Raw genomic sequence first — 25,000 nt, 5'->3', positions numbered from 1 at the left:
AGTGTTTAGATGAGGCTATGGAAACACGGAAAACGTCCTCTATTGCTTAAGTTGTACGGGTTTGCCTCCTTTTAAAAACGAGGCTGTGTAAGACAGTAGAGTTGAAAGTATGTTTCTTTGTTGTGCCCTTAGGTTCTCTTACACTGGACAATATGGGTAAATTGAGTGGATATTCTGACACCAAACAGACCTTATATCCTATTAATTACAGGTACGTCATTAAATAACGATCTCAAATTAGGCCTGTTTGCAGCTAGGAAGAATGGACTCTTTACTGTTGTGAGTTTGGGGCATTTCTGATTGACTGAGAGTCTATCTCGAGGTCCAGGTGAAAATCCTACTTTGTTTACCAGTTGCAGTTGCAGTTGCTCTTGGTTGCCTTTTTTCACGATTTAAGGCTGCGCTCTTTGCATAGCCAACTCATTTGCTTCAGACCATGTGGGATTCGTAAATCTGTTCAGTTCTCCTGATATGCCCTTACCTGTGTATCAGCAAAAATGGTATTTTCGGGTTAACAAAGTAGGAATCAGAGATGCATGCATTCAGGGTTCAGTTTTTCAGTTACTGATCTGTTGAAGTCTTGTTCGTTGAAATACCATGTGATAGGTTATGAAAAGCAATGTCTTTTTTTAAAGAAAACGATTTTCAAAACAAGAAACAAGATATGGGAATTTTTGCAACCTCGTTATCGTTCCAAGGCCTTCCTGTGGTTGGAACGAGGTCGAGGCATTTGAAGTGAAACTTGAAAAATATTTGTTGAAAAAAATTGACATTTCGGTTTGGAAAATAAAACGTATGGCAAACCCGTTTCGTCTCCGAGGTCTCTTGTTCCCAGGCCCCAGGAATAGTCCGAGTTTATGTCTGCCTCCTCTTCAAAGCGAGTCTAAGTGCGAAGTTTTTGTAATGGTAATTACTTCTACTTTCCATGTTAATGAAAAGTAATACTTCACACTGAGACTTTTGAAAAGGAGGCAGCCATGAACTCGGAAATGGCCTAATGGATTTCGTCAGAAGAGCGCACTTTGGCATGTGTCAAGTATCTCGACCTTGTTGCCTTTTTATTTTCATTGACAGAATAAGTCGCCTTTATTGGAGTATAAAGGATCCAACGAAAAGATGTCGCTATTACTGCACAGTGAAAGAAAAGAAATCAGTGAAAACAAACACCAAGAAAGCTCAGCAGGAACAGAAGGATCTGAAAGAACAAGAACACGTACACAGAGTGATCTCTCACGAGGAGCTAAACAAGAAGGAAAAAGTCATGAAAGTCATGACACCTTTGCGAGGAGATGTGAAACTTACACCTCAAGCACACACAAGCAATAAACCTCGTGACTATTTAAACAGTTCTTATGGAAAAAAACTAAAAAAAATTGCACCCCATCCTGGACCGTCATTAGTGAATCATTCCCCCTTTTCAGGGGTCATGTTTAAGGACACAATTTCGGGAGCTTCTGGTACCGCGACGCCTTTTTCTAAGCTTAGAAGGATATTACCTGCTACTCAAAAGCCGTCTTTATCGCTCTCACCTACACACTCTGCGAAAAAAATGCTTCAACATATAGCACAGCAAGCAAGTAACTTACCGGCAATTCTTAATTCTCTGTACCCCGAAAAAATGCCGGTTTCCGCTGTTTCTAGCTCTGTTTCGAAACCTGCTGCTATCCCGGCGCCCAACAGCCCTTCATTTGCATCGACGACGCCACCTAGGAATAGAAAAACGCCACCTGGCGTCCGAAGATCGATAAGTTTTGAGGAGACAATTCCTCAGACCGTAAGACAGATAAATTGCGACCACGAAGTTGTGACAAAGGTTGCTGGCGCAGAACTTTCTATTTCACCCATCAAGGAAAAACCGAAATCTTGGCTCTTGAAAGGAAGAGAAAAGGACGCTGGGGCGAAATTCGAGGAACTTGGGGTTACTTTTGTGATAACAAGTGAAGAGGGATTGAAGATAGAGGCTGACACTTGTGACGGTATGTGCTCCTTTTTTTGTCGTAATAAATTCTTGGTTTTTCTTTCCTTGCCAACTGACGACTTGGCGTTTCGTTTCGGTGTGAGGTAAGATGAGGAAGAACTTTATTAAGGTGTCGTAGCGTCTAGCATACATGAAATGTTCTGCTAATTGGGGACACCTATCTAAATTCTTATCAGTGTAATTTACCATATCAATTAGCAACTAAAAATTAAAATGTGTAAAAAATTGAAAATATAGAGTATGTACGTACGTTTATATTAGAAAAAAAAAACAAAGAAATAGAATGATTGGTGGTAATGGTACGTTTCTGCAGAGATGGCAGTCCTTGCATCTATTTTGAACGGGTTCAGAAGATCTTATATGTTTTTTAAGTTTCGACCATGTAAGTTTTGTATTGTTTCATTTCCCTAGCTGCTTGGAAGCAAGTCTTTAACATGGTCCAGGAAGCGAGGATTGATCGGCGCATGAAGTTGGTCCCATTTGCAGGTTCGGTTTTATTTGCTATGTTACCTGAACCTGTTTGTTTTCTAAAAGGCGTTTTATCAGTAAGTTGCTTATGAATCTAAGAGCTGTTTTTCACTAGAGAGGCATGCATAAGTAACTTGATAAAACTCGGAAGTGTTCTGATTTTTTACAACAAAAGACAGGCACTAACACTATTATCAACGACAACGAGATATTGTTGGATTTCGTTCAGTTGCCCGAAGTGTGCATCCGGGGACTTTTATTTTTACAAGGAAAGCACTTTGCACAGGTCACCCAATGATTTTGTGGCAACATTTTTGTAAACAAACCTGGGTTGCCAGCGAGCGGCGATTCGAACGTCAGCTCTTGTGCTTTGGCTGTTATTTGTGCTTTTTCTAACTATTTTAAAGACGAAGTCAGTCTTTCGGTTTGGTATTTTCTAATGAAGCGTAAGAAGACGTCAAAACAGTTTTGATAATGTATTTATTTGTGTTAAGTTCGCGAAAAAAGACTTTTCGACAGGGTAGATCAATGACAACGTCGTTTACGCACAAGAAATGCACCGTTTTCGGTGAAAGGGCAAATAAAAAGGATTGACAGGATAGCGCAATTCTGACTGCCGCGTGCACTGCGGGCGCGGGTTCCATATGCACGGTTGCGCTTGTGCTTAAGTTTGCGACACTCAACGAAATGATATATGAAATGAATCATATACTGAAATGCGGATATGAAATCAAGTAAAGCTATGATCCTTGTCCATAACTGCGAGAATCATAGCTTTACTTGATTTGTGACACTCGTAATTATGAACTTGATTTCAGTGCCAACCGTATTTTAAACTGGGGAACTAATTGTACGGAAATCAAACCATAGGCTGTTTTTTTAGTAGAGGGGGTAAACCGGAGTACCCGGAGAAAAACCTCTCGGAGCAGAGTAGAGAACAAACAAAATCAACCCACATATGAAACCGGGTCTGGGAATCGACCCCGGGCCCATTGGTGGGAAGCGACCGGTTAAAAACCAGCCTTGATACAAGTCCGGTATATTTCACTGAATAGCTGTGGTTTTTTTTAGGCGTGAATGGAAGAGCAATGTTTGGTGTGTGTCAGGTAAGAGACAGTCACGGTTATGATAAGACAATGGTTAGAATGATATTGATGGTAATGGCGATGATTCAGTGACAACGAGGTCGATTTCTCTGTGATGACGATGACGGTGGTGTTGATGATGTCATTGATGACGACTATGATGATGAAGATGAAGATGATGATGATGATAATAAAGATGTTATTGTCACCCAAGAACGAAACCAGCTGCTTAGTTAAAAGAGGGAATCTTTTAAAAAGCGAAAGTCATCTCTTTTATAGGAGACGCTGTTGTTATTTTTTTTTGCAGGAGTCGTTGGTATCCATGCTGGAGCAGTTACCCGGAGCTCATCAACTAAAGCAGTACTCTTTTAAATACAACCCGCCATTTGACATCACCAGTTTGGAGGGAACCGCTGAACAGGTAGCGTGTTTTTTGTATGAGGAACTCTCATTAATATGTCCCTTTCTTTCTGTCTGGGTAGGAGCTGCATTTTAAGCCAATGTTGAACAATTTTAAAAATGAGAAATTATGATGCTGTTCTTCAGTGATAAACTCAATACTGCTGTATTGGTTTTACTAGAGAGTGTAAGCTCGCGATGTTAAAACTGTGTACTCTCGTAAAAGTTTTGCACTTAGAACTCTCTATGAAAGACGGGCAGAAGGGAGCCTTTCCTTCAACAATAATTTAATGCGTGGTTAAGAATAGTCTTTCAAGTGATAATTTTTTTCAGGTATTGAAAGAAAACCCCCATGGCTGCGCAAGGGCGGAGGAGTTCGTCAGGTACAAAAATGATTTTTAGAGTATTTTAAAGGTGGCAAATTCCATGTAACTTTCTATTATATCAGTTGATATTCGGCCTCCACTTCGGTTAATCACACACACTTGGTTCTGGTTGCCTGAAATACGTTACGGCTGTAATCTGATAATCAAGACGGGTTATCGATTCGAGAACTTGTACTGATTTCATTCTTGCCATTTTCATTATTTTAGGTCCAAAAAGTACGATATGTTTGCATTTCTGGCCTCACCACATCGCGTGGCTCCACAACTGGAAGAAAGTACAGAAGAACAAGAGAACCCGGAACAGATGCGGGACGGACCGCTTACTGTGAAGTATGTAGCGGCGAACATTCTTCCTTGTGTTAACAAATAAGTTATTTCACATGATATTCCAGGTAAATCTCGGTCTCACGGGGGTTGAGTGTCCAGCGGAGTTTGATATGATATATGCGCATGTCACAGATTCCCTGATGCACCTATGATGCCCTGTTATGCACCTATCAATGTTAAGCCCGAGGAAGGGGGGCTCGGGCTAACCACGGGAGTTTGATCGGGAGGTCTGTTCCTAGGGTAGGGATTTTGATCGTACGTGATTTCCCCGGGGTAACGATTTTGATCGTACGAAGGACATTTGACCACCTTCACTTGTCGTCGCGTGGGGATTTTCACCAATTGTTTTGTCCCAGGGGTGGGCAATGAGAATATTTTTTAATGAAAATGTTCAAATCCCCACTCCATGCCCGACCCCCTCCCTCGGGCTTAACACTGATAGGTACGTTAGAAGCAATCGCACGTCGGCACCTATTTTTTTGCCTTGTCAGTGTCACCACCCTTATCACTATTATCCACCCTTTCACCTTGTAACGGGTGCCTGTTTGACATTGGCTTTGGGACTCGAGAGATGTGTCATGTCCTCAGGATTTCCCAGCCATGGATGCACTCTCCATCATAGTTACCTCTCAACTTACTATGTCTCATCTTTCAGTTGTCTTCCAGTCTTAAAAAAAAGTGCTTGGTGTCACTGGCATTCAACTTCCGCTTATGAACTCGTCTGTTTTTCCTATGGCGAAGCTCTTTCGCGATAAGAACTTATTCATGTTTCCACTGTTGTGCAGTTAGGCCTCATGCAGGGAACTTTTCTCTGTTTTGGCCTTGCTTGCCATTGTAATTCAAATCCGACCGCAGGAATGTAGATGACTTCTTCCACTAATTATTCTTCTTGGACTTGCAGACGGCCGACATGCCTGGATCTTCCGATGGCGATGAGGTACCGACATCTCAAACAGTGTTCGTTCAACAAAGACACCGTGGCTGTCTACAGGCGAGTGTTAAACGTGACGCTGTCACCTAATTGGCCTTGATATTGATGATTTCGTTACAGCGTGTGAACTTTGAACATTCCTCCACGGCACTAACGCCTTGTATTTTTGTCGCGGCAGTAACCGAATTTCTACAGTAATCTTCGATAGTCTGTAAGTTTTCAATGAATTGTCCCGTTTAAAAGAGTGAATTTTAAAGGAATCGAACAACCCGAACCGAATGCGAATGCTTAAGCACGCGCGTTTTTGAGACGCGGACGGCAACCGGAAGAGAACATATCGCGCGCTAGGACAGTGGTGTCTCCCAGATTTTTATACTAATCATCTCTAATGGCGAAAAGATACTTAGCAATGTAAATGTGGTTGTGTGAAGACAAGTTAAAAAGGAAAACAGCTCACTTCCGGTTGCCGTCCGCGTCTCAAACACGCGCATGCTTAAGCTCCCTTCTGTTTGCCCATCACGACCCACGCAGAAAATCCATCGACTTTCTCAAAAAAAAAAAAGGAATTATGTAATTCAGGAACGAGTGGTTTACATTTTAGTTATCCCTACCAGTTTTAAATACAATTACAATCTCTACATTTAACAACAACTCGTACTGTTTTTCGTACTCTTTTTTTCTCGGTCAAGGGTAAAAAAAAAATCTTGATTGATTTATCTAGACGCAACCACCCTTCAAACACACGCTCACGAATGTCTCACCAGGAGCCAAGATTGTAACCCTGCTCTCCTCGTTAATTCATCTTTGGTCTGCTACCGCTTTTAGGTCTCCAATCCATGGTCGTGGATTGTTTTGTACTCGGAATATAGCTGCTGGAGAGATGGTAATCGAGTATTCTGGAATGTTGGTGCGTTCCATTCTCACGGACAAGCGGGAAAAGTATTACGAAAGCAAGGTATTGCTGCCATTGATACACGAGGCAGGGGTTACAACTGTACTATTGCTGGACCCCTTGTTTTGTGGATGAAGATCTGTATGAATATCTGATTGATTGTTTGATAAATCGTTGTGATTTGATGTAACCACTCGCGCGTTTGTAAAACTTTAGAAATCGCTTCAGTTTATCACTCTGTTTGCAGGGTATCGGCTGCTACATGTTCCGTATTGACGGCACTTACGTTGTTGACGCTACAATGTGCGGCAACGCAGCCCGCTTCATCAATCATTCCTGCGAGGTACGTAAAAACAGCACATTTCAAGTGGACAATTCTTAGTAATTTAGAGCTCACATTTTTGTAAAGTTTTGGTGTGCTTTGGGGTCAGAAATTCCACTCGCTCGTTCTCCATGTTCCGAGTACAAAAAAGGGCTGTGTTTTTAAAGTGTATCTTACAGAGCATCATCGGAATAGTTTTTGGCTCGGCATAAGTCGTAAGTTGATCTTTGCGGGTTTCCAAATACGCTTGTTTTTCAGCAAGTCTTAAATTAATTTGTTTGGTTTCTGCCCTGCACTATACGGGGAGAAAGCTGGGAAGAACAAGTTTCGATGACGGTATAGTTACTCGTTTTAATCCTTTTATTTCATTTTTCAGTCAAACTGTTATTCTCGAGTCGTCAATATCGATGGTCAAAAGAAAATCCTGATCTTCGCTTCCAGAAGGTATCGTTGTTAACTTGATTCTAATCATTTAATGCGGATTCCAGCCCGTAATTCGTTGTAGCAACCTTCGAGTCTCCTGGAAACTGCCTGTTGTTCAAACAAGCAAGACCTGAGGCCAAAGTTTTGCAGTTTGTAAAGGTCAAACAAGCAAAAGCCACCGACTCATATGTCCTGTGCCCGTTTCTCAAAAGTCTCGAAACTTTACGGGCCATTTTTGGGTGTCACAAGGTAAAGGTAAAGGTACACGTTATTTAACGTCGGAAGTTCCTTTACTTTCAAGAGAGTACTCTCCCAGGAAGCCGACAATTCCCAACGGAAAGGATTTAAGTCGTCAAACTTCAAAGTCATTTTGCTTTTTGTTGCCTTGAAAACATGTTAAAAGATCGGCTTTCCAAAACAAGCGGTTGGCAGGTTCACAAATGGCTTTTCGGGCCCGAAATGTTTCCTATCCTTTCGTGAAGCCCCTCGCCGGATCAGGATACGCGCAATTATCGCCAGTGTCCTCCTTTTAAACAGAAATATCTGTTAGAAAGTAGTTTGAAGTGTTATCTCTATTTCCATGTAATCCGAGTGTTCGTGCTATTTATGGAAATGTGCCCAACACAAGGACAGAGAGAAACTGTGACCAAGGTTTCTTGTCCTCTCGATGACTCGTTTTCATTAGGGAGCTTAAGCACGCGCGTTTTTGAGACGCGGATGGCAACCGGAAGAGAACGTTTCGCGTGCCAGGACAGTGGTGTCTCCCAGATTTTTACACTAATCTTCTCTAATAGATAAACGATACTTAGGAATGTAAATGTGGTTGTGTGAACACAAGTTAAAAGGGAAAACAGCTCACTTCCGGTTGCAGTCCGCGTCTCAAAAACGCGCTTGCTTAAGCTCCCAATTTCTAGGGTCAACGCTCAGATGCATGTCATTGGAATAGAAGAAGCACTTATAATGTCACTCTTACAGATATCTCTGCTGAAATAAACTTTTGAAATAAGCGTATTTCTCGTCCTTTTTTAAAGAACTTTAGATTTGACCACGGCACGGTTTTGAATGAGTTACCGATTCTTCGCATGCGCACTTCGGAAAATCCCGATCTCTTCCCCGATCTCCGAATCTGATGCGCATGCTTAGTAAGGAGAATTCTTATCGAAGCCATAGTTAATAGCTGCACTCGTTCAACAGCTGGCTTTAGATGTCTGAGACTGCGCAGTGATTTGAAGCCTTCGTCTCCGCCTCTGGAGACACAAATATATGTTTGCTATCGATTTGTTAGGGGTATCACTTGGGAGAATTTGCCAAGAAACAAACGCACCGTGTTTTCCAATCATTTCCCTCTCTCATCACTTGCGAGGGTCGTTCAAGTAGTGCTGTCGAAGAAAAAAAAGGGATTCTGGTCGTCATTTGCGTTCAGAGCATTTAAGTTTGGTTTTCCTGTAACCCGTATTGCGATTTACACGTCGTGTTTTTGCTTTCTCATTGTCATTGCATAGGGATGTGTGCTTTGGAAACTAACTTCAACGGTTTACAATTTCCTTTCAGTATTTCCAGAGGAGAGGAATTGACTTACGACTACAAATTTCCTATTGAAGATGAGAAGTTGCCTTGCCTTTGCAACTCAAAGCACTGCCGAAAATACCTCAATTAGATATATTCACCATTTTTTTGACTTGTAAATTTGCTCGGAATGGATTTTTATTTATGACCTGAATGTACAGAGCAAAGATGTAAAATAGTTTGTCGACTTATTGGAAAAGCATATTTACAATATACCTTTTGTCATTTGCTATTTCTTGTATTTGTTAACTCTTCCTTAAGCATAATATTTACAATGGATTGGATTGGCAAATGAATGGACAAATAATGTAACGTTTCACGCAAATAAATTATGAATATTTACAAATAAATTTTTACTGAAGAGGCAGTTTTCCTCGTGTTTTACGATGCTTTGGTTTGGAAATTACAAAACCCCTTTCTTCTTGAAAACTAGTATTTAATAAACACACGAGCACCAACATTTTTATTGTATTTCTATTGCGAAATTGTGGCCCTCTCGTTAGACACGGGCCGCGCATCTTTCTTCCGCTTTTTCGTATCGAATGAGCCCATACAAGCCCACAGAACAGCTACCTCTGTTTGACACTCCCTTCCAATGCACGTTACTCGATCCTATATCGTAGCTGGGGATCTCTCCTCATCGGGGAAATTATTTTCCCACACATCATTAGTCTTAAGCATCCCTAAGTTTATTACCTCGCCGTCTGTTTATTACAAGAGCTTCTTCCCCCAACCCCCAAGAATCTCTAGACGCTGACATTTTCTTGGAATACAATAGTTTTAAGTCATAGTCCATGCGACCCCACCCTGACACGGGCTGATTTCCATGCACTGTTCCTAGACCTCTTTACATGGGAGATACCTTGTTTTGTTTTAAAAGCAACCGTGATCTAAATGCGCCTTTCTTCCCTTGATCCAAAGCTGCATTGCGAGTGTTTGTTTCTTTCGGTCTATCTCCATAAAAATAATCAATACTTGATTCTACTTCGTCAAAACTGTCTCGTGATTGTATAGAGGTGCTTGAGGACGATGTACAAGACGAGCTTGTACTGTCAGGGTTAAGGCTTGTAGAACTTTCATCGCTACTACTGTCTGCCATGCTGTAGTGTGCACACCAGTAGTCTTTCCCCGCTACGTTTGCATCAGGGGTGTTTTGGCGGCAGAGGTGGCTTGTCTTTCTCCTGATGGAAGCTATCCTCTTGGTAAGTTTCCTTCTTAGTTCCTGGATGTCTTTTTCTCTGTTTATTTGCCTTTTTTTTTCTCCACTCCATTGTGTCTGTCTCTTTATTGTCTCATCAGCTTGCTCCTCGTTTGGTTTAATCATCTTCATGTACACCTCTTTCCAAGGAGAAGGGCGTGGCAGGGGAGCAATATAACCGAAGTGGCACGGACGTGCCAAAGGTACAGGATTTCTATCGGCCATTTTCTGTGAGATCCTTGAGTCGTTAAGATTAGCCTTTTCACAGTTCTTTTGTTGGGGATTCTTCTTAAAAGCAAAAGGAAAAACATTCCATTTTTGCTTTGCCTGATTGACCTCTCCATTTCTTTGAGGCGGCCATTGAGTACCGCGGATCTGCAAAGCCTGAAAATCTCCTTGCGATAATTCGTAATCGTTATCACTTTCTGAAAGAGTCGACGACCATGTTGAGGACTGAGAGGAATCTGTGAAGGAGTGCATTGAGGATTTTATGTCCATCGGTTTCATATCTGACAACCTCTTGGGCATCGATGGAGTGGCCTGTTTGTATTCGAGTGCATTTTGACTCCTTTGATGTTCTTTAAAAATTAAGGAATTACAACCTCCCATATTTTACGGTTATCGAATTGCTTCAACCAGAGAAAATGTTTGTCTTTGTTTTCTTCTTTGTGACGTTTGATTCCTTAGCAACTGCCGCGCGAGCACGTGCGCAAATCATTTTCAACTTCGTTTCTTTCTATACACTGAAATTCCAGTTCCATCTCAGTTGGCAGGGCTCTCTAAGCTACTATAAACGGAATTTTTGCCATAATTGTCCGAATATCTTCAGTCGCGAATGCACAAGTCAAGCCAAAGCACCTCGGTGTTTAAAGAAAGTCTCCCTTCCATTTCTGTATCAATGCGGGTTGAAGAGTCTGCAAAGAAAATGTGTGTTGCTGTTAGGGTGATCATTTTTACACCTTCTCTCTCTCCCCTACCTTACGAAAGCTCCCTTGGACGTCAAGATAATCATAATTATAACTGAAATGATCATTTAATCAACATTTTTTTTCTTAGAAATTAACTGATTCCGCAAAATCTGCCAGTTCTTATTGAATTTGAAATCATCAGATTCATCCCATCCGATACTAACGAAAATGATTGTGATGAGGGAGAAATATTTCCTTTGGTAAGAAATACTTAACTTTTCTGGAATGAATAACTAAAACAAGACGCCTACATGGGCGTATCCGTGGAATGCGCAAACAGTTAACACAAATTGTCCAGTTACCGTGAACTTCAACTACAGATAAACTTCGGAAAATGGCGAGAGATTACCAGAAAGATAAATTTGTAATATAACTTGAAGTTGTTTACTGTAAAAACTCATTATTAATGTTACTAAATTTGCAAATGCAAACAACGAAGCCCTATTAGCGGGTTTTTTTGAAGGAGACTTTATTCAAATCCCACAGTTTTACTTGCTTCCTTAACTCCATTCATCCAAAAATTACAAGATCAGCCTTAAATCATCCGAAAAAAATCACAGTTCAACAACTTATCATCCTGGGCCAGTTGTTCAAAAGCCGATTAACGCTAATCTCAGGTTAAAAACTAGTAGTAGCTATCGCTAAGTGCCAACGAAACAGTCAATATAATACATAGTTTACAGATTTGTATCAGAGTTCCAAAACACCCAACAGTAGTTGTAATTTCTTTTATTCGAAAGTACTGCACAGGTGCAACTCAATTTATCTAATTAACAATAATACAATAATAGAAATTGCACACTTTGTATCTCCAACAACAATGTAGATGTCAACGTGTTTTGCAATAATATGGAAAGTATTGCTGTAATTTTTGAACGGCCGTAATTTTAACAGGAATATACAATAATTAAGTTGAATAAAATCAGGGCCATGTAAAAAATCGCCAAAGCGTTTTCAGACTTTTCAGCGTGGAGCGCGTAACGGGCCAGTCAAACTCTCTCGCACATGAAAGTTGTTTCATGTTTCATGCAGCCATGAATTACAAGTCAAATTGATCGTTTAATTTTGTACTTTGCAGACAACATATTTTTTTGAAAATTAAATTAAATTGTTCACGACTCAATGGTTCCAAAACGAAAAACAAAGTGCTCTACTCGCGGGCCGAAATCCGAAATTGACAACAGCGGCCGATAAGAACACGTACGCCGGTTTAGTTTTGAGCTCGTTCACTCAATATAGAACACGATGGTTCCAAAATAAATATTAAAGAACACTCAAAGCAAGTGTACACAACAAAATGGTCAAGGAAATGGGAAAAATGTGTTTTCACTCAACTCCGAGCACAAGATTATCAATAGTCGCATACGTCATGCAAGTTTGTCTAATGACATCTCACATCAAAACACGCGCTTTCATTGGTCCCTACTAAAATCGTCAGGGAATCTTACATTACACCACGTAGTCTTACATTACACTTTTCAGACAACGATCGAGAATTTTTCTGCCTGCTGCAATACTTCGCGCGGCATTAAGCTGGCCGCCTCGCAAGCCTCGCGTCTTCGCTCGGCTTGCTCGTTGGCAATTAACAAAGGAGTTTTATTCTCTACTCCCAAATGCTGGTCAAGGCTGATATTCGGTAAAACGTTACATTAGAGGAAGTCAATCTTGAAAAACAAAAATAAGCACAGGAAACTTTCAACAAAACGTTGAAAACATGAAACAAAAGCTTACGCTAATCCTGGATTACGTTAATTGGCTTTCGAACAAACGGGCCCTGTATTCGAAGTCCGGTTCCGTAATTGCAAACTGTTTAAATCTGCCGTGGTGAAGACGAGAAGACAACATCTGTACTCCATTTCTCTTAATGCTCAAAAATATAAAATTCCGTAATTGCGTGTTCTATAGTCCAGTCCAAAGTTCTAATTTTACAATTCCATAATCCTGATTTCAGTATTAGAGTAGACACGGTGCCTACTATTGTTATTGCCCATAATTAAGCTTCAATTTGAGAAAGAACGCTTTTTACAAATATTATTCATGAATTATCTTTGAAAAACGCGTGGTTACCCCCAATTTTCTTTTTGGATTTCAATAACACTTGTTAAGAACTACATTTCCTGCATAATCACAAACCGGACCAAAAACATCTTTAATTAGTAGGCACCGTCCTTAACGGATTAGAGTGTAATGTGAAGTGCTAGTTTTCCACCCCACATGAACCTTGTGAGCGTTAGCTCTACTGATGGAAATGGGCCCACACAAGGACAGAGAAAAACTATGACCAGAGCAGGAATTGAACCCACGACCTTCGGGTTAAATCACCACTGCTCTACCGACTGAGCTACAAGGTCAGACGGGGACAGGCCGTGAGAACTGAAGAGTATTAGAGTAACTTGGTACCAAGCGTTCCACAATAACTTGAAATCTCGTTAAGAAAAAAGCTTAAATCCAGTAGTTCAGTCCAGCTTCAAATGGCCAAAACTCTCTCTATCATCGATTCAAAACTCAACAAAAGCTACCAGTAGTAAATAGTTCTCAGAAACTACAATAGTTCGTCATGATTCTACACTCGAGGTGAACAAAAAACTATCAAAAACGAAACCAAAAAACCCTAGTGATCGCTTCTCGAGACAAACTGTTCAGTGCCTGCCTCTTATGGCACTGAAAAAAGTACCGTACGTAGTACAATGTTAATTGACCGTAGCCGTTCCCCGAGAAACTAATGTTAGCCAAAAGGCCGAGAAGCGATCAGGATATGAGATATTTAGGATTTTTGGCTGGGGGGGGGGGGGGGGGGATTAAGGAGACACGGGATATTTTTTAAAGTAGGAACGCGTTGAGTACGTGTGGTAGTGCAGTTACTTGACGGTGCTTTTTTCCATAACTGTCAACTGATGTAATATGTAGCTGTAATAGTTAACAACTATTCACCGAAGTGGAGGTGGCTAGCGGTGGATATTTACCGAGCCGCGAAGCGGCGAGGTAAATATCTAACGCTAACCACTGGGAAACTCAAGGACGGGACTTTCTTGTTGGTCACTATGCCAATTGTTTCTTTCTCAATCCCACTACTCCTTCTGAGGTTTCTTCTATTGTCCATTCTCTAAAAAATAGCAAATGTGAGGGTGTTGATGGTCTTTCTTTGTCTCCCATCAAAGAAACAATCGATTTACTAGCTGCCCCTTTGTCTCATATCTGTAATCTGTCTTTTGAGTGTGGTGTTTTTCCCGATAAACTCAAAATTGCAAAGATTCTTCCTGTTTTTAAAAGCGATGACCCTTCTCTGTTCTCAAATTATCGGCCTATTCCTATTCTTCCCTGTCTCTCTAAGGTTCTTGAGAAACTCTTTTACCTCAGGCTATCGGAATTCCTTACAAAGTTCAATATCCTTAATCATCACCAGTACGGTTTTAGACCTCATCACTCTATTGCTATGGCTATCTTACAGCTTGTCAATAACATTTATGAAGGTTTTGAGAACAATCAGTACACTATCGGAGTCTTCATAAATCTTAAGAAGGCTTTTGATACAGTCAACCGTGAAATACTTCTGGATAAACTAAATTTTGATGGAATTAGAGGAATTCCGTTGGCCTGGCTTGCTAGCTATTTATCTCACAGACAACAGTGTGTCATGGTTCAAGACCATACATCTACATATAATACGGCTGTATGTGGGGTTCCACAAGGTTCAGTCCTTGGACCTTTACTTTTTCTTTTATACATCAATGATCTTTTTCATGTCTCAAACCTCCTGTCAATCATTCTCTTTGCTGATGATACAAATATCTTTTTTCGTCATAATGACTTGGCTACCTTAGTAACCATCCTTAATGTAGAGCTCGCTCGCGTTTCTTCTTGGTTTAGTGCTAACAAACTCACTGTCCATCCTGACAAGTCTAAATTCATCATTTTTCACCCACGTCGTAAGCAGATTAACCTCTCAGATATAAACATTTCTATAAATAATTCCCCCATCACACGTGTGCAGGAAGACAAATTCCTTGGAACTATCATTCATGAAAATCTATCCTGGAAACCGCATATCTCTGTTGTCTGTGATAAAGTCTCTAAGATAATTGGAGTTTTGTGCAAGGCAAGGCGATACTTACCTTTGGATACTCTGAAAACTTTATATAATGCTCTTTTCCTGCCTTGCATCAATTATTGTACTCTAATTTGGGCTTCTACGTATGTTTCTTACCTTGAACCACTTTATGTACTTCAAAAGAAAGCCATCCGTATAATTACTTTTTCTCCCCCACGCACACCCTCTAAACCCCTTTTCTCTAAAAATAATTTTCTTTCGCTCCATTCTATCTTTAAATTCCATGTGGCCTGTTTTGTTTTCTCACATTTTAACAATATTCTGCCTACTCCTGTTTGCTCAATCTTTCATTTTAACCATGAATATCACGATTATTTGACTCGTTCACGTTTTAATTTTCATAAAACCAACCACAAGTATCAATTTGTTATCACCTGGCAGGCTCCTGTTATTTGGAATGATATTCCGTTAACAGTGCGCAACAGCCTTACATTAAGTAACTTTAAAAAAAAGTTGAGACTTCATTTTGTGACTGCTGAGTTAGTATATTGAAAAATTGGCTATGGAACTCATTTCCCTTAATTCTATAGTCTGATCAAGTCCCTTGGGACTAAATCGTAAACTTTGTGGACAAATTGTTAATGTTTTGTTTTTTTTGTTTCCTGTTATTTGAATACAATTTTCTGTTATTTGAAACAATTATACTAGGAGTACTTGTTTATGCAGTTTATTTAATTTTATTATCCTGTGTGTTTGTAAATTAAGTAGTCATATTTAGTTGTATAAGAATTTTAGTTAAAGTGGTACTACGACCAAAAAAACATTTTGTTTTTCCTTTGGATTTCAAAACTATGTTAACTAAACACTAACTCACCCAAGTTTTAAGTTCTGATTTTAAAAAGACACCTGTTTATTTTAGCTGGAATTTTCTAATTTGTTGGTCCGCCATTACTAACTTCAAAATCTTGAGAGAGCTGGGTCGAGGAGAAAATGACGTCAAACACTCACTAGTTTAAGAATGCAATGCGTGTGTACGCGGCCTAATTAATATGCAGCACGGGAGTTTCGGGCTTTCAGACTTTTCAACCCGTGTTTTGCATATATAATAAATTGCGTTTATACGCTGAAATTTTAAGCTAGTGAGTAAATGACGTCATTTTCTCTAGATCCAACCCTCTGAGGTCCAATCGGCCAGTTTTGAACGTAAGTAATGGCGGACCATGAAATCCAAAACTTACACTCAAAATAAGCAGCCTTTGGATAAAACTCAAAGCTCAAAATTTTGCCAGTTAGGTGTTAAGTGAACACGCTTTCGAAATCAGAAGAAAAAAAGGAAATGATTTTTTGATCATAGTACCACTTTAAAGCCTTCTTCTATTCATGCAAAATTTTCAAATTATGTTTGCTGACCATGTGCCATTTAAGCCTCTGGCTTTGGCTGTTCTCATGTATTCCTCAGAGTTTGATGTGTAACAATAAACAATAAACGCCATTTTTTCCCGAGTCACTCGGAGGTAAATAGCACAGGATATTCGGAGTTTGACGAGCCAATCAGCGCCCGCGTTCAACGCTATCCACTGTTTTAGTATATACTAAAACACGATATTGTTTTGGTATCGTAAATCATTTCAGTGCCCTGGTAAATATCTTTCCTAAATTCCCCCTGAGAAGACATATGGTTCAGTAAAATACTAAAGCCAGAAATATTGAAGAAAACAAAAGGAAATCGAGAAACATTTGGCTGCAAGGCTGACATGTTGATCATTTACAACTTCTTTTTCACCACAAGCTTGAGCGTGTATTCTGAGCTTCTCATAGCTTTCCAAGACCAATGTTTAATGATGTTAAGCCTTTTCCCGCGGGGTTAGTATCTGGATGGGGGACGTCAAATATATGCGACTTGCTGTCAGGAATATACGGCCAAAAATTATATTTTAACGCTTAAAAATGCGAACTAAGCAATGTACAGATTTTGTTAGCCTGCTTCATGCAAAACAAATATTGAAGCAAAAGTAAATAAATATCGATATGCAGCTTTTAAGGAGAGCAGAAGGAACTTTTAGGAAGTGTCGATCGAGAATAAAACAATTTGCCATCAGCAACAAAATTTGCGAGATGAAAAACATCATAAATTTTGTGCCACGAATATAACAAGTTACCATAAGCGAAAAACATTTCGGGAGACTTTTTTTACGTTCAATTTTTCTATCTTACTTTTGGTCGTACAAGGAAAATCGCAAAATCGAAAGTGACATGGATTTTAGCGGCCGCCTGTGATCAAGTTACGCGAAAGGAACTATTTATACGAGTATAAACTCTCAGGCCAGGATAAGCCGCTTCACGGTGGCCAAGTGGTAACGCGCCCGCAGGAAATTGTGAAGGTGTGTTCAGGGAAGTTGGGAAATACGGAAGGGAATGAAAGTAAATACACCCGACCGGAGCTTAATTCAATATCCGCATATCCGTGGGGTATGCACATTCGTGACTACCAAAAAAAAAAAAAAAGACAGTGAAATTGCAGACTCATTGCTCCCCAGTCTTCTCCAGACAATTGGGGTTCCATTCTGACCACGTGATCGCAGGGGAAGACAACTTTTGAAAATCTTAGTAGGTAATTTGTCGAGTGAAAATCAAAATGAAATATTTACGGTGTAAGCTGGAAATGTTGATCAAGGCTACCAGATCATCCTAGTTTTGCTACCCGCGGTTCATGCCGATCGCAAGCTGCTTTAAAAGAAGCATGCCTAAGGTGAATCGATGTGATAGGGTTTCCAATCACGCACACGGAATTGTCTGACTGTTTACAATGTTGTCAAGACTATGGCTTTCAATGGAGAGGTCGACTGGTTTAATACTAACTTGATTTATTCACGAAGTCGAACAATTATTTTACTAATAAGTGGTAGCACAAGATTCTGAGCACCTCAAAGTCGCTTCGTTACATCTAAAAATGGCGGTTTTGTTCAAGTGGTTTGGAATGGTATTATTCGCTTTGGCTTGTTTAGCGATTTGTCCTACCGAAGCTAAGTGCAGAGGGAAAGCAATTTTGACAGAACTAGAGGGACCTATCGAAAGTGGACCAGACATTTGCGAATGGCTCATAAAAGGTACGTATACAATACATCAATACACGTATGTCTGAATATGTATCTCCTTCAGTCACTCTCCAAACCGGGTCATGTTACGGAAATAGGAGCTTAATTATGAGTGACGCTTTCTCATTAAAATCCGTTTTCTGTTTTGGCCCTTTAATTTGGGCCAATTTTTGGTAAGATACAATGTTAAAGGTGATTTGAGTGCGTCTTGGAGTAAGTATGAACTATATAACGTCCTATAATTGACAGATATGAGGTGCTTGTACATGAAAGTGTGCTTATTATGTAGCTCTTTGTGTTCACAAGTTGTACGTTGATGGCGTAAACTGAAGGATTAAATTTTTCTCTGGGGTCAAAATAACTGATAAAAAAGGTCTGCTTTGTCAACGAGACTTTCTAGCCCACATGAATAACAACCTTGAACTTTAGGTCCAACTCACTTTTTCTGAATAGTAAGATCCTAAGGAAACTTTCACGATGGCGTCATTTGACTACAACTACCAGAATTCAGTTTGATTTTCTTTTCTTATCTAAATTTTGTATTCCCAGTGGGGTAAAAATAACAAGAGCTCTAATTAGCATGAGACAAGCAAAATTTAAAGGATTCTGGGTCTTGCAGTCAAATGGCGTCATAATGCAAATGTCGTATTGATAAACCGGTCAGTGTAAAATGCAGACTGCAGACCAGGGGTAAAATGCAGACTGAGGTTATAACGTAAATGTTGAAAAAGCTCAAACCCCTTAGAAATGCTAACCTCAGGCCTAATTAGGCCTAAAACAATATTTAGGCTTAATTAAGTGAAGCTATGATCTTCGCAGTTATGAATGCAATTTTTACAATTGCGTAAAGAAGCCTGAAAAATTCAGGTCTTCAACGGGGTTTGAACCCGTGACCTCGCGATTCCGTTGCGACACTCTAACCAACTGAGCTATGAAGCCAATGACGTTGGGAGATGGTCATTTGTGGGTTCCAATGGTCCTGTGAGGAATGAATCAATGACGAAATGGTGTATGAAATGAATCATATATGAATTGCGGATATGAAATCAAGTGAAGCTATGATCTTCGCAGTTATGAATGCAATTTTTACAATTGCGTAAAGAAGCCTGAAAAATTCAGGACTTCAACGGGGTTTGAACCTGTGACCTCACGATTCCGGTGTGACGCTCTAACCAACTGAGCTATGAAGCCACTGACGTTGGGAGCTGGTCATTTGTGGGTTCCAATGGTCCCGTGAGGAATGAATCAATGATGAAATGGTAGATGAAATGAATCATATATGAACTGCGGATATGAAATCAAGTGAAGCTATGATCTTCGTAGTTATGAATGCAATTTTTACAATTGCGTAAAGAAGCCTGAAAAATTCAGGACTTCAACGGGGTTTGAACCCGTGACCTCGCGATTCCGGTGCGACGCTCTAACTAACTGAGCTATGAAGCCACTGACGTTAGGAGCTGGTCATTTGTGGGTTCCAATGGTCCCATGAGGAATGAATCAATGATGAAATGGTATATGAAATGAATCATATATGAACTGCGGATATGAAATCAAGTGAAGCTATGATCTTCGCAGTTATGAATGCAATTTTTACAATTGCGTAACGAAGCCTGAAAAATTCAGGACTTCAATGATTCATTTCATATACCATTTCATCATTGATTCATTCCTCATGGGACCATTGGAACCCACAAATGACCAGCTCGCAACATCAGTGGCTTCATAGCTCAGTTGGTTAGAGCGTCGCACCAGAATCGCGAGGTCACGGGTTCAAACTCCGTTGAAGTCCTGAATTTTTTAGGCTTCTTTACGCAATTGTAAAAATTGCATTCATAACTGCGAAGATCATAGCTTCACTTGATTTCATATCCGCAGTTCATATATGATTCATTTCATATACCATTTCATCATTTAGGCTTAATTGTTAGCATTTCTAATGGGTTTGGGCTTTTTCAACAGTTAAATTGTAACCTCAGTCTGCATTTTACCGCCGGTCTGCAGTCTGCGTTTTACACTGACCGATTGATAAACCAATAACTACACACAAATGCACTTTGTTATTCATTCAGTCAAAGTGCATTTTTTCAGCATTAAATTGGAATTGAATGTGACATGAAACTACTTCAGAAATTGAGCTTAACCTTATCCCTTACAACTTGCAAAATGACCGGCTCCCAGTTGTGGATTTATCAACTGAACTGATGTGGTAAATTGGCCAATTTAAAGAAATTCAAAAGCTGATGTTTTGGCGTTAGCCCCTCATCAGAGTGAATGGCTGTAACACTTGAAACGTCAGCTTTTCAATTTCTTTACAACGGTCAATTTACCAACTCAGTTGATAAAGCCATTTCTAGTGAAACTATGATCCTTGCGGGTATGAACACAATTTTAGCAATTGCGTAGAGAAGCCTGAAAAATCCAGGACTTCAACGGGGTTAATGAACCTGTGACCTTGTAATGCTGGTGTAACGCTCTAACCAACTGAGCTGTGAAGCCACTGATGTTGGGAGCTGGTCATTTGTGCATCCAAACCCTGTTAATGCCCTAAAATTTTCAGGCTTCTCTACGCAATTGCTAAAATTGCTTTCATAACTGCAAGGATCATAGTTTCACTAGATTTCATATCCACAGTTCAATATATGATTCATTTCAAACATCATTTCAAACCCACAATTCAAACCTGATTTTTGTTTGGCTTTCCCTTCATTACTCCTTAAGTAACAAAAAATACTGCAATTATCTAAAATCATATCAAGAAAACTGCAGTTACATGTAGCTCATACCCTAGCTGATTTTAGCTTAAAGCTTAGAGCTTTACCTGCGTGTACTTAGCCTTAATTACTGTTAAGATAATTTTATTGCTTATGAACATTCAGACTTATTTGTTTTGCTTTTATTTCATTTCTGTAGGTCCACATCCAAATATTTCTATCACTATAACCTTAACAGAACTTAAAAGTGAATGTTCACGTGACTTCTTGTTTATTTATGATGGTGACACATATTTTTCACCTCTTATTGCGAGCATCAGTGGAAGTACTTTGCCGTCTCCTATTGTGGCACACTCCGGGAAAGTATGTTGAAGAACTCACTGTTTAACAACTTTGAAAATTCCAGCTGTTGGTATTTACTTATTTAACAACATTTTTGTCTTCGTTATCATCATTTTTGTTGTCTTTGTTATTGTTATCACCATCATTATCATTGTTTTTATCCTTATTATTCTCTTAATGCTGCCGTATTTACCCATGTATAAGTCGAATGGTGTATAAGTCACCCGCCCCCTCCATTTTTGATTGCAAAAAAAAGCCATTTCTTAATAATTTCTTTGTTAAATGTTCATGGGATAGTAATCTTGTATTCTTCGATTTCTGGAACTGTGGATACATGAAAAAACCAGGGCCTCAAGCGCTTAATAGTTTTGTGGCTCAACATTACAGTTGTTGTATATGAGGGCATTTTGTCCTTGAGTTTCGAAAAAGATCTCAGAAAATCGAACATGTAAACCTCAAACTGACCTGTTTCGTTGTTCAGGGATAAAGGGGTTTAGAGGATTAAAGCACAACGCCACAGAAGCAGGAGTCAATCTTTGAAAATAACTTCAAAAACAATGCGAAATGTGCAAGGTTTAATTGGTCCTTGCGTTTGCAGGCGGTAATAAGTGCTCTTACAAGCGGTAAATTTTACCAGTTACCGCCTGATAAGGAGAACCCTGCATAAAAGGTTGACTAATATACACAGGTAAATACGGTATTTTATCCTCAGCATTATCCATATCATTATTTTAATGTTATTTTTTAAGTTTCATCTTTGCAGTTTTCTTCGTCATCGTTCTTTCTTAGTTCTTGTCACATTCATTGTTATTGTCAAAATTTTTTGTCATCATGATTTTCATTGGCATAATAATTAATAATAATTATTATTTTCATTTTTATTTTTGTAATATTATTATGTAGTATTATTGTCATTTCTGTCATTGTTTCTTCCACCGTAATCTTCATAACTACCAGTATTTGAAGAAGTGCGTCATTTTAAGGGTTTGCCAATTAATCAAAATTGTTGCTAATTATTCTTCACAATCGAGTAAACTTTTGTTTAGATTGACATTATAAGACACCTGTTGTGTCCAATACTCATTGAAATTTTCTTTTTCCTGTCTTTAGGTACTCATTAATCTTTATCATGAATTTGACTTTAGTCTGCATGGTTTCACTCTGAACTACACAATAGAGAACTGCACAAATGGATGCTCTGGGCAAGGCAGTTGTGAAAACGGATACTGTCAGTGCGATAAGTTACATCGTGGTAAAGCTTGTCAGTTACTGGCATGTCCATCGCATTGTGGAACAGCACAAGGATGGGGCCAGTGCAATTTTGTAAGTTTCTGTCATACAGGTGTTGTTAGCTTTTTGTACTAGTCGTATATTTGAAAGGAAGACAACATTGTGATCCTCACATTCATCTGGGCAATTTAAGGAGTTGTCTCTTATACACATGTAGACACCCTAAAAAATATTCTGATGGCTTCAGCAGGATTCAAACCCACGACCTCTGCAACCTCTGGAGTGCAAATTATTCTCTACCAACTGAGCTATGGAGCTGTATCTTTTCCAAGTGCGGACAAATCATGGACCCCCCCCCCCCCTCCCCTTTCTGGACCCCCTTCTGCCCCTTCACTTAATTCCCTTTCATGTAATAAAGTGCACCTCAAGTCTATACATTTATTTCATTCATTTAGTCTTATATTTGTGCATGTTAGCCAAAGAAGATTTTCTTGGGATGCCAACACATGCCCCAGGAATAAACCGGGAAATATTAAGTTTTACCTATGAAAATGGCAATGGGTAGCTTTTTTAAATGACAATAAAAAATAATTGTAGTCTATCGGACTTAAGGGTAATGGCGATTTTTGCCTATAAAGAGATTTAACACGTATATTTTGAAGAAAAAGCTGCATTTAGATTAGTGGAACTGCACTGGCTGTGTTTATTTGTTGCACAAATTAGAAAACCGCAAGCAGTGAGTAAAGCATGTTCTGAATTTTTTCTCTGCTTACCATCTTTCGACTTCAAAGTGGTCTCTTGGAAATAAATGCACTCTCTTTCAGCTTTGAAATGGCATGTTAACCTGATAATGTGTTTGGTATATTGCAGAAAAAAAAACATTTCTGTGTAAGCACTTGCAATTGTACGGGCAACAGTGTTTCCATTCACACTTCACTGAATTCACTGACCGTGAACAAACATGGCATGACATTTGTGTTCGCTTTTATTCATTGGACTCCAAGTCATTGATAATCTGCTTTTCGAAAAACAGAAATTAAGTCTAGACTTAAAAAAAGCCAAAAATTAAAATGTGTCAAGTCCAGACCTGCCAACCCCTGATAAAGGAAAATCTGGAGACCCATGAAAAAAAATCTTGAGATTCTATAAAAAATAGTGAGATTCTATTTTTTTCCCAATCAAGATTAATTAAACAAACCCCTTTTCCATCGAGGAAAGTCATTAACAGTTTATTTAAATGTTTTATTTGTGTTCCCTGTTGTAAGAAGATGCAGCTTTCTTTCATTGATGATTCTAATAGGTCATCAGTAGGACGAAACTTATAGTAAGGTGTCATGGGAGACGCCTGGGAATTAGGCCTCGTTCTCAGGGCCTACTCCCCTTTCAAAATGATGGACAGACACGAAGAAAAACGATTAAGTTTATTGAACACAAGCGAAAATTACAGCTGGGTACAAAAAAGTAAGAACAGTGTTCTTCTTTATTAGTTTTTCAATTTATGGCACAAGCATTCCTCGTTAATTTCCCATTTTTATTCTGATTCAACAACTTAAATCATTTCAGAATGATTTTTCCTTAAACCCGTGAGATTGAGGAGCCTTGTCGTGAGACTGTGAGAAATGACAAAAAATCGTGAGACTCACGGCAGAACCGTGAGAGTTGGCAGGTCTGCAAGTCTCACTCCCAGTGGTCAATGGGTTAAGTAAGGGATCAGGAAAAAGATCAGGGGCACCTTTTTCGAAAGTCCCGATGCTTTTTGGGCCCTTATCGGGTGTCACAATTCTTTCTGAAACTTATGAACAGAAGGATTTTAAGCTATCAAACTTCACAATCATTTTGCTTTTCGTTGTCTTGAAAACATGTCAAAGGAACAGCTTGTCAAAACAACGTTTTCGGGACGTTCAAGAAACGGGCCCCAGGAGACACTTTCATATCCCATTGGCACCTGAACCGCCCCAGACCACCCCTACTGACGAGTAAAATTGTCTGTTGTTAGACAGAGTAAAGTCCCAATCCTAGGAGTCAATGGGTTAAAGGGAACATAGTTTTTTTAGTGGATAAAGTAAAGATTGTTTGTCCATTGATTCCTGAGCCACCCCCACGCAAATTTGACATTCCTAAAATAAACACGAAATGCACAAGAAATAGTTTAATTATTAAGTCAAGTTTTAATATAAATACGGTATAAATTAATTTTAGATCTTGTAAATAGCTTTTCGAACATAATAGTACTATTATATTGCATTATTATATATTTAGGAATTTTTTTGATCATTTTCATTTTAATAACGGTACGCAATTCAGCCCTTGGCTGCCATGTATTGTTTTTCAATAAAATCTATCTATCTACCCCATTGATGAGTAAAATCGTTTGGTGTTAGACCCAGTGAAATCTATTAATTCTCACTCCCAGGAGTCAATGGGTTAATGATATTTACCACAGAGAGCTTTGCTCTCATTATCTGTATGTGTTTGAAGTTCCTAGAAACATGTCACTCAAAATATGATAGCTACCATAATTTACAGGTTTGAATATTCATCTGTGGCCTTATTTAATTCGTTTCTTATGTAATACACAGAATAAAGGCCACTGTGAGTGTAATGATGGTTACATTGGAGAGTCTTGTTCTC

The 25,000-nt window shown here is 39.3% G+C and overlaps 2 protein-coding genes across 2 annotated transcripts in view; both read left to right on the top strand.

Moving 5' to 3' along the window:
- Positions 1-9,144, top strand: part of LOC137982657 (histone-lysine N-methyltransferase 2B-like) — a 31,018-nt gene extending 21,874 nt beyond the window's left edge. Inside the window, exons 22-33 of the mRNA XM_068829788.1 lie at positions 133-211; positions 1,075-1,976; positions 2,390-2,464; positions 3,518-3,552; positions 3,839-3,952; positions 4,264-4,313; positions 4,524-4,646; positions 5,545-5,634; positions 6,400-6,529; positions 6,714-6,809; positions 7,165-7,232; positions 8,763-9,144. Of these exons, the coding sequence (XP_068685889.1) occupies positions 133-211; positions 1,075-1,976; positions 2,390-2,464; positions 3,518-3,552; positions 3,839-3,952; positions 4,264-4,313; positions 4,524-4,646; positions 5,545-5,634; positions 6,400-6,529; positions 6,714-6,809; positions 7,165-7,232; positions 8,763-8,868 (1,868 nt within the window). The 3' untranslated portion in view covers positions 8,869-9,144. The remainder of the gene's footprint in view (positions 1-132; positions 212-1,074; positions 1,977-2,389; positions 2,465-3,517; positions 3,553-3,838; positions 3,953-4,263; positions 4,314-4,523; positions 4,647-5,544; positions 5,635-6,399; positions 6,530-6,713; positions 6,810-7,164; positions 7,233-8,762) is intronic.
- An 8,417-nt stretch (positions 9,145-17,561) lies between these two features.
- Positions 17,562-25,000, top strand: part of LOC137983802 (multiple epidermal growth factor-like domains protein 8) — a 53,791-nt gene continuing 46,352 nt past the window's right edge. The window contains exons 1-4 of the mRNA XM_068830972.1: positions 17,562-18,098; positions 20,997-21,160; positions 22,250-22,462; positions 24,949-25,000. The exon at positions 24,949-25,000 is cut by the window's right edge and continues 129 nt beyond it. Of these exons, the coding sequence (XP_068687073.1) occupies positions 17,942-18,098; positions 20,997-21,160; positions 22,250-22,462; positions 24,949-25,000 (586 nt within the window). The 5' untranslated portion in view covers positions 17,562-17,941. The remainder of the gene's footprint in view (positions 18,099-20,996; positions 21,161-22,249; positions 22,463-24,948) is intronic.

Source organism: Montipora foliosa, chromosome 13 (genome assembly GCF_036669935.1).
Source record: "Montipora foliosa isolate CH-2021 chromosome 13, ASM3666993v2, whole genome shotgun sequence".
Taxonomy (NCBI): domain Eukaryota; kingdom Metazoa; phylum Cnidaria; class Anthozoa; order Scleractinia; family Acroporidae; genus Montipora; species Montipora foliosa.
This window is presented reverse-complemented; position numbering and strand designations above follow the sequence as displayed.